This window comes from Oncorhynchus masou, chromosome 29 (genome assembly GCF_036934945.1).
Source record: "Oncorhynchus masou masou isolate Uvic2021 chromosome 29, UVic_Omas_1.1, whole genome shotgun sequence".
Lineage (NCBI taxonomy): Eukaryota > Metazoa > Chordata > Actinopteri > Salmoniformes > Salmonidae > Oncorhynchus > Oncorhynchus masou.
The window spans coordinates 84,971,396-84,985,890 of NC_088240.1; the positions used below are offsets into that span (position 1 = coordinate 84,971,396).

At 35.6% G+C, this 14,495-nt stretch overlaps 1 protein-coding gene across 1 annotated transcript; it reads right to left on the reverse strand.

Annotated features, from left to right (window-relative positions):
* Positions 1-7,582: 7,582 nt before the first annotated feature.
* LOC135519795 (zymogen granule membrane protein 16-like) lies at positions 7,583-9,335 on the reverse strand. Its single transcript, XM_064945007.1, has 5 exons — positions 9,221-9,335; positions 8,888-8,905; positions 8,689-8,741; positions 8,258-8,411; positions 7,583-7,949 (listed from the first exon to the last, which is right to left on the reverse strand). Exons 3-5 carry the CDS (start codon positions 8,738-8,740, stop codon positions 7,583-7,585), a joined length of 573 nt encoding a protein of 190 aa, XP_064801079.1. The 5' UTR covers position 8,741; positions 8,888-8,905; positions 9,221-9,335.
* Positions 9,336-14,495: the final 5,160 nt, after the last annotated feature.

Genomic DNA, 14,495 nt, shown 5'->3' on the forward strand with positions numbered 1-14,495 from the left:
AAGATTTTTGTGTGTGAGGAAAATGTCTGGGAAACATGGGACCAGCACTTTACATGTTGAGTTTTTTGTTGTTGTTCAGTGTATATACAATGAAAACTTGTCAAAAACACCTACTGTACATCATTTGAAATGTTGTGCAGGTTGTGCTTTGTGATGCCTTGAGGGTCCAATACAGGGGGATACATTTACTCAGATTATTTAGTGATTCTGGTCTGAATATACAGTAGGCAAGCAGTAGTCAAGCTGACATTTTTGGCTCTATAATAAGCTATAATGTAGCATTGTTAATGGTTTAAACAACTAGAATTTAAAAAATCACACATCATGACTTTAAGATTTGCAACCATCCCAATGCAGTATCATCCACATTACACTAAATACAAATAGCAAAAATCCATATAATTCTTGCCCCATTTTAAATCGGTGACTGTTCCTCAAATTAGCTTGAATTTACTGGGACTAAGACAATATTTCAATGAACAACAGACTTATTCTGTATAGCCCCATCTATCAAACTGTCTAATCTAGACCATCCATATACTGTATAAGCCCCATCTATCAAACTGTCTAATCTAGACCAACCATATACTGTATAAGCCCCATCTATCAAACTGTCTAATCTAGACCATCCATATACTGTATAAACCCCATCTATCAAACTGTCTAATCTAGACCATCCATATACTGTATAAGCCCCATCTATCAAACTGTCTAATCTAGACCATCCATATAAACTGTATAAAACCCCATCTATCAAACTGTCTAATCTAGACCATCCATATACTGTATAAACCCCATCTATCAAACTGTCTAATCTAGACCATCCATATACTGTATAAACCCCATCTATCAAACTGTCTAATCTAGACCATGTATAAACTGTCTAATCTAGACCATCCATATACCCCCATCTATCAAACTGTCTAATCTAGACCATCCATATACTGTATAAACCCCATCTATCAAACTGTCTAATCTAGACCATCCATATACTGTATAAGCCCCATCTATCAAACTGTCTAATCTAGACCATCCATCCCATATACTGTATAAACCCCATATATACTGTATAAACCCCATCTATCAAACTGTCTAATCTAGACCATCCGTATACTGTATAAACCCCATCTATCAAACTGTCTAATCTAGACCATCCATATACTGATAAACCCCATCTATCAAACTGTCTATAGACCATCCGTATACTGTATAAACCCCATCTATCAAACTGTCTAATCTAGATCAAACTGTCTATCCATCTATCAAACTGTCTAATCTAGACCATCCATATACTGTATAAACCCCATCTATCAAACTGTCTAATCTAGACCATCCATATACTGTATAAACCCCATCTATCAAACTGTCTAATCTAGACCATCCATATAAACCCCATCTATCAAACTGTCTAATCTAGACCATCCCCATCTCTATCAAACTGTCTAATCTAGACCATCCATATACTGTATAAACCCCATCTATCAAACTAATTACTGTATAAACCCCATCTATCAAACTGTCTAATCTAGACCATCCATATACATATCTATCAAACTGTCTAATAATCCATATACTGTATAAGCCCCATCTATCAAACTGTCTAATCTAGACCATCCATATACTGTATAAACCCCATCTATCAAACTGTCTAATCTAGACCATCCATATACTGTATAAGCCCCATCTATCAAACTGTCTAATCTATCAAACTGTCTAATCTAGACCATCCATATACCCCCATATCAAACTGTCTAATCTAGTCCATAACTGTATAAACCCCATCTATCAAACTGTCTAATCTAGACCATCCATATACTGTATAACCCCCATCCCCATCTATCAAACTGTCTAATCTAGACCATCCATATACTGTATAAGCCCCATCTATCAAACTGTCTAATCTAGACCATCCATATACTGTATAAACCCCATCTATCAAACTGTCTAATCTAGACCATCCATATACTGTATAAGCCCCATCTATCAAACTGTCTAATCTAGACCATCCATATACTGTATAAACCCCATCTATCAAACTGTCTAATCTAGACCATCCGTATACTGTATAAGCCCCATCTATCAAACTGTCTAATCTAGACCATCCGTATACTGTATAAGCCCCATCTATCAAACTGTCTAATCTATCACTGTATAAACCCCATCTATCAAACTGTCTAATCTAGACCATCCATATACTGTATAAACCCCATCTATCAAACTGTCTAATCTAGACCATCCATATACTGTATAAGCCCCATCTATCAAACTGTCTAATCTAGACCATCCATATACTGTATAAGCCCCATCTATCAAACTGTCTAATCTAGACCAACCATATACTGTATAAGCCCCATCTATCAAACTGTCTAATCTAGACCATCCATATACTGTATAAGCCCCATCTATCAAACTGTCTAATCTAGACCATCCATATACTGTATAAACCCCATCTATCAAACTGTCTAATCTAGACCATCCGTATACTGTATAAGCCCCATCTATCAAACTGTCTAATCTAGACCATCCATATACTGTATAAGCCCCATCTATCAAACTGTCTAATCTAGACCAACAACACAGTTAAAGCTGCAGTCAGTGATGTGCCACAAAGTGGTGTCCCTCCCCACCACTTGTTTTGGTATACAGCTGAACGTTGAACAGCTTCCCAAATCTCAGACTGTAGCTTTAATTTAAACACTATGCAGCTTGTCATGCAATGTCAGGCTAGAAGGAGAGCAGACTTCATAGACAAAATGTTTGATGTTATGAATGGGTATGGCAGATATACGTTCCAGACATTATGGGTGTATTATACATTATGTCTATTATTATACATTATGGGTGTATTATACATTATGTCTATTATTATACATTATGGGTGTATTATACATTATGTCTATTATTATACATTATGGGTGTATTATACATTATGGGTGTGTTATACATTATGTCTATTATTATACATTATGGGTGTATTATACATTATGTCTATTATTATACATTATGGGTGTATTATACATTATGTCTATTATTATACATTATGAGTGTATTATACATTATGTCTATTATTATACATTATGGGTGTATTATACATTATGGGTGTATTATACATTATGTCTATTATTATACATTATGGGTGTATTATACATTATGTCTATTATTATACATTATGGGTGTATTATACATTATGTCTATTATTATACATTATGGGTGTATTATACATTATGTCTATTATTATACATTATGGGTGTATTATACATTATGGGTGTATTATACATTATGGGTGTATTATACATTATGTCTATTATTATACATTATGGGTGTATTATACATTATGTCTATTATTATACATTATGGGTGTATTATACATTATGTCTATTATTATACATTATGGGTGTATTATACATTATGTCTATTATTATACATTATGGGTGTATTATACATTATGGGTGTGTTATACATATTATTATACATTATGGGTGTATTATACATTATGTCTATTATTATACATTATGGGTGTATTATACATTATGTCTATTATTATACATTATGGGTGTATTATACATTATGTCTATTATTATACATTATGGGTGTATTATACATTATGTCTATTATTATACATTATGGGTGTATTATACATTATGTCTATTATTATACATTATGGGTGTATTATACATTATGTCTATTATTATACATTATGGGTGTTATTATACATTATGTCTATTATTATACATTATGGGTTATGGGTATTATACATTATGTCTATTATTATACATTATGGGTGTATTATACATTATGTCTATTATTATACATTATGGGTGTATTATACATTATGTCTATTATTATACATTATGGGTGTGTTATACATTATGGGTGTGTTATACATTATGTCTATTATTATACATTATGGGTGTATTATACATTATGTCTATTATTATACATTATGGGTGTATTATACATTATGTCTATTATTATACATTATGGGTGTGTTATACATTATGGGTGTATTATACATTATGTCTATTATTATACATTATGGGTGTATTATACATTATGTCTATTATTATACATTATGTCTATTATTATACATTATGGGTGTATTATACATTATGTCTATTATTATACATTATGTCTATTATTATACATTATGGGTGTATTATACATTATGTCTATTATTATACATTATGGGTGTATTATACATTATGTCTATTATTATACATTATGGGTGTATTATACATTATGTCTATTATTATACATTATGGGTGTATTATACATTATGTCTATTATTATACATTATGGGTGTATTATACATTATGTCTATTATTATACATTATTGGTGTATTATACATTATGTCTATTATTATACATTATGGGTGTATTATACCTTATGTCTATTATTATACATTATGTCTATTATTATACATTATGGGTGTGTTATACATTATGGGTGTTATTATACATTATGGGTGTATTATACCTTATGTCTATTATTATAAATTATGTCTATTATTATACATTATGGGTGTATTATACCTTATGTCTATTATTATAAATTATGTCTATTATTATACATTATGGGTGTGTTATACATTGTCTATTATTATACATTATGTCTATTATTATACATTATGGGTGTGTTATACATTGTCTATTATTATACATTATGTCTATTATTATACATTATGTCTATTATTATACATTATGGGTGTATTATACATTATGTCTATTATTATACATTATGGGTGTGTTATACATTATGTCTATTATTATACATTATGGGTGTATTATACATTATGTCTATTATTATACATTATGGGTGTATTATACATTATGTCTATTATTATACATTATGGGTGTATTATACATTATGTCTATTATTATACATTATGGGTGTATTATATGTCTATTATTATACATTATGTCATTATATTATATACATTATGGGTGTATTATACATTATGTCTATTATTATACATTATGGGTGTATTATACATTATGTCTACATTATGGGTATTATACATTATGGGTATTATTATACATTATGTCTATTATTATACATTATGGGTGTATTATACCTTATGTCTATTATTATAAATTATGTCTATTATTATACATTATGGGTGTGTTATACATTGTCTATTATTATACATTATGTCTATTATTATACATTATGTCTATTATTATACATTATGGGTGTATTATACATTATGTCTATTATTATATATTATGGGTGTATTATACATTATGTCTATTATTATACATTATGGGTGTATTATACATTATGTCTATTATTATACATTATGGGTGTATTATACATTATGTCTATTATTATACATTATGGGTGTGTTATACATTATGTCTATTATTATACATTATGGGTGTATTATACATTATGTCTATTATTATACATTATGGGTGTATTATACATTATGTCTATTATTATACATTATGGGTGTATTATACATTATGTCTATTATTATACATTATGGGTGTATTATACATTATGTCTATTATTATATATTATGGGTGTATTATACATTATGTCTATTATTATACATTATGGGTGTGTTATACATTATGGGTGTATTATACATTATGTCTATTATTATACATTATGGGTGTATTATACATTATGTCTATTATTATACATTATGGGTGCATTATACATTATGTCTATTATTATACATTATGGGTGTATTATACATTATGGGTGTGTTATACATTATGGGTGTATTATACATTATGTCTATTATTATACATTATGGGTGTATTATACATTATGTCTATTATTATACATTATGGGTGTATTATACATTATGTCTATTATTATACATTATGGGTGCATTATACATTATGTCTATTATTATACATTATGGGTGTATTATACATTATGGGTGTATTATACATTATGGGTGTATTATACATTATGTCTATTATTATACATTATGGGTGTATTATACATTATGTCTATTAGTATACATTATGGGTGTATTATACATTATGTCTATTATTATATATTATGGGTGTATTATACATTATGTCTATTATTATATATTATGGGTGTATTATACATTATGTCTATTATTATACATTATGGGTGTATTATACATTATGTCTATTAGTATACATTATGGGTGTGTTGGATAGTAGCGCTGGGAATTGTCAGTGACCTCACGATACGATTTTATCACAATACTTAGGTGCCGATATGATATGTATTACAATTCTCATGATTCTACATGTATTACGATTCTATACTGTGATTTTATTGTGATGCGATGTTCCAAACATATTGCTCACTATATGTCTGTGGCAGAGAGACTAGAAAGCATGAGAAAGTAATAGAAATTGCCCCCCAAAATATGCTTTCTATTTAAAATGAAAATGGAGAACAGTCTACGAAGGAAAATAAGAGTTTTGATGCAGGGACAGCCAACTAACACAAACATAATAGTTTGACATTGTTGATGCGATACGACATGATATATTGTGGAAAATGATATCCCGATGTGTAACTGTCCATTTTTCCCCTTCATTACTATTGGATAGGCGTTTTAATGGTCTTGCTGTTATAAATGTAGTTCCTTACTGACACCATTGAGGTAGGGTTTGTTATAAGATGACAGATTAGTTTATTGTAGCTTCTGGTCACTACTGTATGTATTGTCTTATCAAAAGGAATACAATGAAATATAACGATTAAAGATATGCTTTTTATTAAAATGGCAATAAGCAGATGTAGCAGAAAAGGAACAACAAATAACAAATGCAGCGTGTATAAAATAGTGAAGGAGAAACACCCTGAAACGCTATTATCTCCCCATAATATTTGATTGTTCCATTAATCAAAGATATAATGAATCCTTTAAATCCCATGTGGCGCATGTGGTCTGTGACCCACGCTGACAAGACTGTTTAATATCCCTATCTGATGGGCGCTTAATAACGATTCATGAACACGTACCACGCTGCACCTTGGTCCACTTCTTCCCACGAGCGTTACATCATGAGAATTTAAACTGAATTCATTTGAATGTTTAGATGTATTTTTTGTACTGCTTCAAGTCAGGGATCACCTCAAAAATTCTTCCAAAATATTCTAAACTTTCAAATACATTCAGTTTAAATTCTCATGATGTACAAAAAACAGCATCCCACAACCTAAGGTGGCAAAACAGGCTGCCTAAGTATGATTCCCAATCAGAGACAACGATAGACAGCTGTCCCTGATTGAGAACCATACCTGGCCAAAACATAGAAACCCAAAACATAGAAATAAAGAACATAGAATGACCACCCAAATCACACCCTGACCAACCCAAATAGAGACATAAAAAGTCTCTCTAAGGTCAGGGCGTGACACATGAAGCACCCATCAGATAGTGATATAAAAAACAGTTCTGTCAGCGTCTATGTCAAACATCCGTCCAACATATAGGGTCAGTTTCCTGGACCCAGATTAAGTTTACTCCTGGACTAAAAAGCATGTGAATGGAGAATCTCCATTGAAAGTAACTAGTCCAGGACTAGGCTTAATCTGTATCTGGGATACCGTCCCAAAGAGCAAGACATACTTTTTTTTTCAATGAAGTGGAGGTTCTGTTTCCCGTACTGTTTCCAGAGTACGGTTTCCAGCCCTTTCCATGTCCACCAATCCCCAGTGGGCTCCGATGGCGGTGATCCCGGCACCGTTGAAACGACCGCTGAGGATCCTCAGCTCATTGCCCATGTTGGCTGGGTAGAAATTGAAGGAGACCTGGTTGGGCAGGCCGGCTGACAGAGTGCGCCCCATGTTGGTGCTTAACACCAGGTAGCAGATGTAGTCTGCTGGGTTATACTTCCCAGACACCTCGACGATGGCCTCATCATTAAACAGCTCCATCTCCTGCTTTTCACCCACTTCATGACCGAATACAGGAGACCAGGTGTTGCCGTATCTCAGCTGGAACCTAAAACAGAGGAAGTTTTTCACGTTGATTGTGTTTTGATAAGGTACATTGAGACTGGGAGAGCAGGTTGCGTCAGATAATATCAAGGAATGACATGTTCCATTGTACTCTGGGTTAGATATGATAACACTATTGTTTGGTCATGTACTGAATATGTAATAAACACAACAAATAAATAAATACAGAAAGAAAGAAAGAAAGAAAGAGTGTTTGTTGGATAGTGTAGTTGGACTGAGTCAGTGGTGTTTGTTGGGTAGTGTAGTTGGACTGAGTCTGTGGTGTCTGTTCATGGGTCAGGGTCTACTCACCCACTGATGTAGGCATTGTTGTTGTAGTAGTAGTAGTAGTAGTTGTTGGTCTCCCACACTCTGACTCCTGTGATGCGCCCCTCACCGTAGGAAGCAAATGGGGTGCCACCTCCCTGACCCACCGCAGAGGAATACGAGTACGGGTCTTTGATGGCTAAAATAACATGGCCAATATGTTTACTATATTTACTATATTAATAATACATCTTTATATATACAACATTTTATTTTTACCAACACATTTCTGAAAGATCTTTACATTATGAATAAAGTGCAGATGAATTAACTGAAGTACATTCTGCAATGATATAATCCATTAGTTTATGTCTCAAAGAAGAACTACTAAGTCTAACTGAAAAGACAAATTGGTGAAAGCACAAAAGCTATTATTTAATAATTATAATTTGGAATATTTTTTTTTTGTAACTCACGCAATGCCAAGCAGCCAGCCAAGAACACTGTGACAACCAGGATTAAGAACATTCTGCAAAAGTGAGGCGTCAACACTTAAGACCTTTAATTTCAGTCAATTTCACTCTCATTCCATTTCACTTTAAATGGTAAAACTTGAAATAATGTAGTTAATAATGTTTTTCATAGTAGTTTGTCAAAACAAATAAATCATTTTACCTGTCAGGTCAGTGTTTCCTAGGAGGGAGAAGAAAATAACCTTTTGAATTGTGACATAACAAACAACAAACCATTCTTGAATGTAAAATGTTATAAAACGTCTCTAAAAAGTTGAACCTACTCTTGTTTACTACAATCACTCTTGCAGTGCTAAGCTAATGTCACATTAAAAATAATGTCAGATCATTGAATTTAAATTTAGTGGCAAAAGGGCCAACATGTTTGTGCCCAAGTACCAAGAGATAATGAGTATTAACTTCATAACATTTCCCACACCAGTATTACGCATTAAAAACAAGTGCACATTTTCTATTGAATTAGTTGTGTAGTTACCCACAGTGCTGTCTTGAGATGTGTGTGAAAACCTGTGAAAGCTTCTTGTCTCTCTGTCTCTGCCAGGTCCTTCTAGTCTACTGCTTCCTCTAAGAACTGCATTTATACCTGCTGAACATTCCATCAGCTCTAGATGGAAGGAGCATGACAAAGAACACCTTTCGTCAATCACTATTGAGAAGTCAGACATGGTTTACTAATTGGTCGAGGCTACTTTGGGAGAGAGTGTCAAGGAATATTATAAGGAAAAAATAATTGTGTTCTTTTGTAACAAATTAATGACCTGAAATATGGATAACAAAATATACAATCGAACAACCGAACAAATTAAAGAATGTACCAAAATTGTATGAATGTGTGCGAAAATCGCTCAAAATCACATTCACGGGAAATAACATACACGTTTTACCTGTCAGGTCAACCACCCCTAGGGGGGAAATAACATACACGTTTTACCTGTCAGGTCAACCACCCCTAGGGGGGAAATAACATACACGTTTTACCTGTCAGGTCAACCACCCCTAGAGGGGAAATAACATACACGTTTTACCTGTCAGGTCAACCACCCCTAGGGGGAAATAACATACACGTTTTACCTGTCAGGTCAACCACCCCTAGGGGGAGAAATAACATACACGTTTTACCTGTCAGGTCAACCACCCCTAGGGGGGAAATAACATACACGTTTTACCTGTCAGGTCAACCACCCCTAGGGGGAAATAACATACACGTTTTACCTGTCAGGTCAACCACCCCTAGGGGGAAATAACATACCTGTCACGTTTTACCTGTCAGGTCAACCACCCCTAGGGGGAAATAACATACACGTTTTACCTGTCAGGTCAACCACCCCTAGGGGGAAATAACATACACGTTTTACCTGTCAGGTCAACCACCCCATAGGGGTCAACCACCCCTAGGGGGAATAACATACACGTTTTACCTGTCAGGTCAACCACCCCTAGGGGGAAATAACATACACGTTTTACCTGTCAGGTCAACCACCCCTAGGTCAGGTCAGGGGTAAATAACATACACGTTTTACCTGTCAGGTCAACCACCCCTAGTTTTACCTAGGGGGAAATAACATACACGTTTTACCTGTCAGGTCAACCACCCCCTAGAGGGGAAATAACATACACGTTTTACCTGTCAGGTCAACCACCCCTAGGGGGAAATAACATACACGTTTTACCTGTCAGGTCAACCACCCCCCCTAGGGGGAAATAACATACACGTTTTACCTGTCAGGTCAACCACCCCTAGGGGGAATAACATACGGTCAGGTCAAATAACATACACGTTTTACCTGTCAGGTCAACCACCCCTAGGGGGAGAAATAACATACACGTTTTACCTGTCAGGTCAACCACCCCTAGGGGAGAAATAACATACACGTTTTACCTGTCAGGTCAACCACCCCATAGGGGTCAACCACCCCTAGGGGGAAATAACATGTCAGGTCACCACCCTAGTTTTTTACCTGTCAGGTCAACCACCCCCACCCCTAGGGGGAAATAACATACACGGTCAAATAACATACACGTTTTACCTGTCAGGTCAACCACCCCTAGGGGAGAAATAACATACCACCCCTAGTTTTTTACCTGTCAGGTCAACCACCCCTAGGGGGAAATAACATACACGTTTTACCTGTCAGGTCACCCCTAGGGGGAAATAACATACACGTTTTACCACCACCCCTAGGGGAGAAATAACATACACGTTTTACCTGTCAGGTCAACCACCCCTAGGGGGAAATAACATACACGTTTTACCTGTCAGGTCAACCACCCCTAGGGGGAAATAACATACACGTTTTACCTGTCAGGTCAACCACCCCTAGGGGGGGAAATAACATACACGTTTTACCTGTCAGGTCAACCACCCCTAGGGGGAAATAACATACACGTTTTACCTGTCAGGTCAACCACCCCTAGGGGGGAAATAACATACACGTTTTACCTGTCAGGTCAACCACCCCTAGGGGGGAAATAACATACACGTTTTACCTGTCAGGTCAACCACCCCTAGAGGGTAAATTACGTACATGTTTTACCTGTCAGGTCAACCACCCCTAGGGGGGAAATAACATACACTTGTTTTAATTGTGAAATGTGACGTAAAAAAACAGCAAGCCATTCTTGAATGTGAAATATTATAAAACAGCTCAAAAAATTTGAACCTAGCCTTGTTTACTACAATCAGTCTTGTAGTGCTAAGCTACTGTCACATAATCACATAAAAAATAATGTCAGATAATTGAATTTACATTTAGAGGCAATAGGGCCAAAATGTTTGTGCCCAAGAACCAAGAGATAATGAGTATTAACTTCATAACATTTCCCACACCAGTATTATGCATTAAAAACAAGTGAATGTTTTCAACAACTACACAGATTTTACTGAGTTACAGTTCATATAAGGAAAGCAATCAACTGAAATAAATAAATTAGGCCCTAATCTATGGATTTCACATGACTACATGAATACAGATACACGTCTGTTGGTCACAGATACCTTTAAGTAGCCGTGTGGATCATAAAACCATAAAACCAGTCAGTGTCAGGTTTTACAGAGTTGATCAGGCTGATCAGACTGTGGAATGTTGTCCCACTCCTTTTGAATGGCTGTGCAGAGTTCCTGGGTATTGTTGGGAACTGGAACACGCTGTCGTATACATTGATCCGGAGCATTCCAAACATGCTCAGTGGGTGACATGTCTTGTGAGTATGTAGGCCATGGAAGAACTGGGACTTTTCTGCTTCCAGGAATTGTGTACAGATCCTTGCGACATGGAGCTGTGAATTATCATGCTGGAACATGTGATGGCGGCGGATGAATGGCACAACAATGGGCCTCAGGATCTCGTCACGGTACCTCTGTGCATTCAAATTGCCATCGATAAAATGCAATTTTGTTCGTTGTCCATAGCTTATGCCTGGCCATACCATAACTTCACCACCACCATGGGGCACTCTGTTCACAATGTTTTACATCAGCAAACCGCTCGCCCACACGTGGTCTGTGGTTGTGGGGCCGGTTGGACATCCTGCCAAACTATCTAAAAACAAAGATGGAGGCGGATTATACTAGAGAAAATAACATTAAATTATCTGACAACAGCTCTGGTGGACATTCCTGCATTTAGCATGCCAATGGCACACTCCCTCAAAATCTGAGACATCAGTGACATTGTGTCGTGTGACAAAACTGCACATTTTAGAGGGGCCTTTTATTGTCCCCAGCACAAGATGTATCTGTATAATGATCATGCTGTTTAATCAGCTTCTTGATATGTGATACGTGTCGCATGGATAGATTATCTTGGTGAAGGAGAAATTATCACTAACAGGGATGTAAACACATTTGTGCACAACATTTTAGAGAAATACACTTTTTGTGCATATGGAACATTTCTGGGATCTTTCATTTCAGCTCATATAACATGGGACCAACATTTTATATGTTGTGTTTATATTTTTTATTTAGTGTACAGTAGTTAGTTCACATGAAGATGTATGTAATTCATCTCTATTGAATAAAACATCTACATCTGGACATTCTGGAGTCCTACTTTGACAGTAAAATATAAGAACTATATTCTGTTGTCAACTAAAAGTTCATGACAATCACTGGATTATGTTGCATCATGCATTCCTGCTTGGACATGTTAGATGAAACAACTTGAATACCTCAGTAGTTTATTATTTATAAAGCAATAAGAATGACTTACTCAGGGCTGGTGTCCCCAACTGTAAAATATTGTGACACCAGAGGGAAATGTTAGTCTGGAGCTCTGTTTATTTATTTTTTATTTTATTTTACCTTTATTTAACCAGGTAGGCTAGTTAAGAACAAGTTCTCATTTACAACTGCGACCTGGCCAAGAATAAAGCAAAGCAGTTCGACACATACAACACAGAGTTACACATGGAATAAACAAAACATACAAAACATACAGTCAGTAATACAGTTGATTAATATATATATAAAGTGTGTGCAAATTAGGTAAGAAAAGGGAGGTAAGGCAATAAATAGGCCATGGTGGTGAAGTAATTACAATATACTGTAGCAATTAGACACTAGAGTGATTGATGTGCAGAAGATGAATGTGCAAGTAGAGATACAGGGGTGCAAAGGAGCAAGATAAATTAATAAATACAGTATGGGGATGAAGTAGTTGGATGGGCTATTTACAGATGGGCTATGTACAGGTGCAGTGATCTGTGAGCTACTCAGACAGCTGGTGCTTAAATCACTGTAATAGTAACACTTAGGGTAGATGTTCATTCAGGGGAACAATATAGCCCAAGTCGTTAGCTTGACTTTTATAACGTATAAGGCTAAAGCAGAAAGACAGATAAACAGAGAACAAGAATAAGCACAGAGTGGCAGCAGAGAAGATGCTGAGACAGATAGACAGCACAACAGGGAGGCAAACCAAATGTCTAGAGTGGAGGCCCTGTTCTAGTGGTGAGTTGTATCCCCAGTGGTGTTTTTCATATTGCATTTGTTTTAAACATCAGATGGTTAAGAAAGAGGAGGAGGACCATGTCTTGTAAGTCAGTGGTACAGAAATAGTTAAGAAACACTGTACTGTCCTGCCCGTGTTACGTGTCAGCACCAGTGCCTGTGTGTAAGGATGTTGTGTAAGTCAGGGTGTATGTGTGGGGATAGTGTGTGTGTGTGTGTGTGTGTGTGTGTGTGTGTGTGTGTGTGTGTGTGTGTGTGTGTGTGTGTGTGTGTGTGTGTGTGTGTGTGTGTGTGTGTGTGTGTGTGTGTGTGTGTGTGTGTGTGTGTGTGTGTGTGTGTGTGTGTGTGTATGGAGTTGGCAGCGCTCATAGTGATGTGGGCTGGTGTAGACAAAATGCCAATGCCAAATTCTTGTCCCAGGCTACCTCTGTTGTTTTCTAATTTGTCAGGCTACTTTAGTAGGGAGTGGAAGGAAATACAAATACAATGCCTTCAGAAAGTAGTCACACCCCTTAACTATTCCCCCATTTTGGTGTGTTACAGCCAGAATGGATTCAAATGGATTACATTGAGATTATTGTCACTGGATAACACACAATACCCCATAATGTCAAAGTGGAATTATGTTTTTTGAAATGTTTACACATGAATTAAATCTGAAAATCTGAAATGTATTGAGTTAATAAGTTGTTATGACAAGCCTAAATAAGTTTCAACCACAAAGACTAGGGAGGTTTTCCAATGCCTCGCAAAGAAGGGCACCTATTGGTAGATGGGTAGATGGTTAAAAAAATAGCCG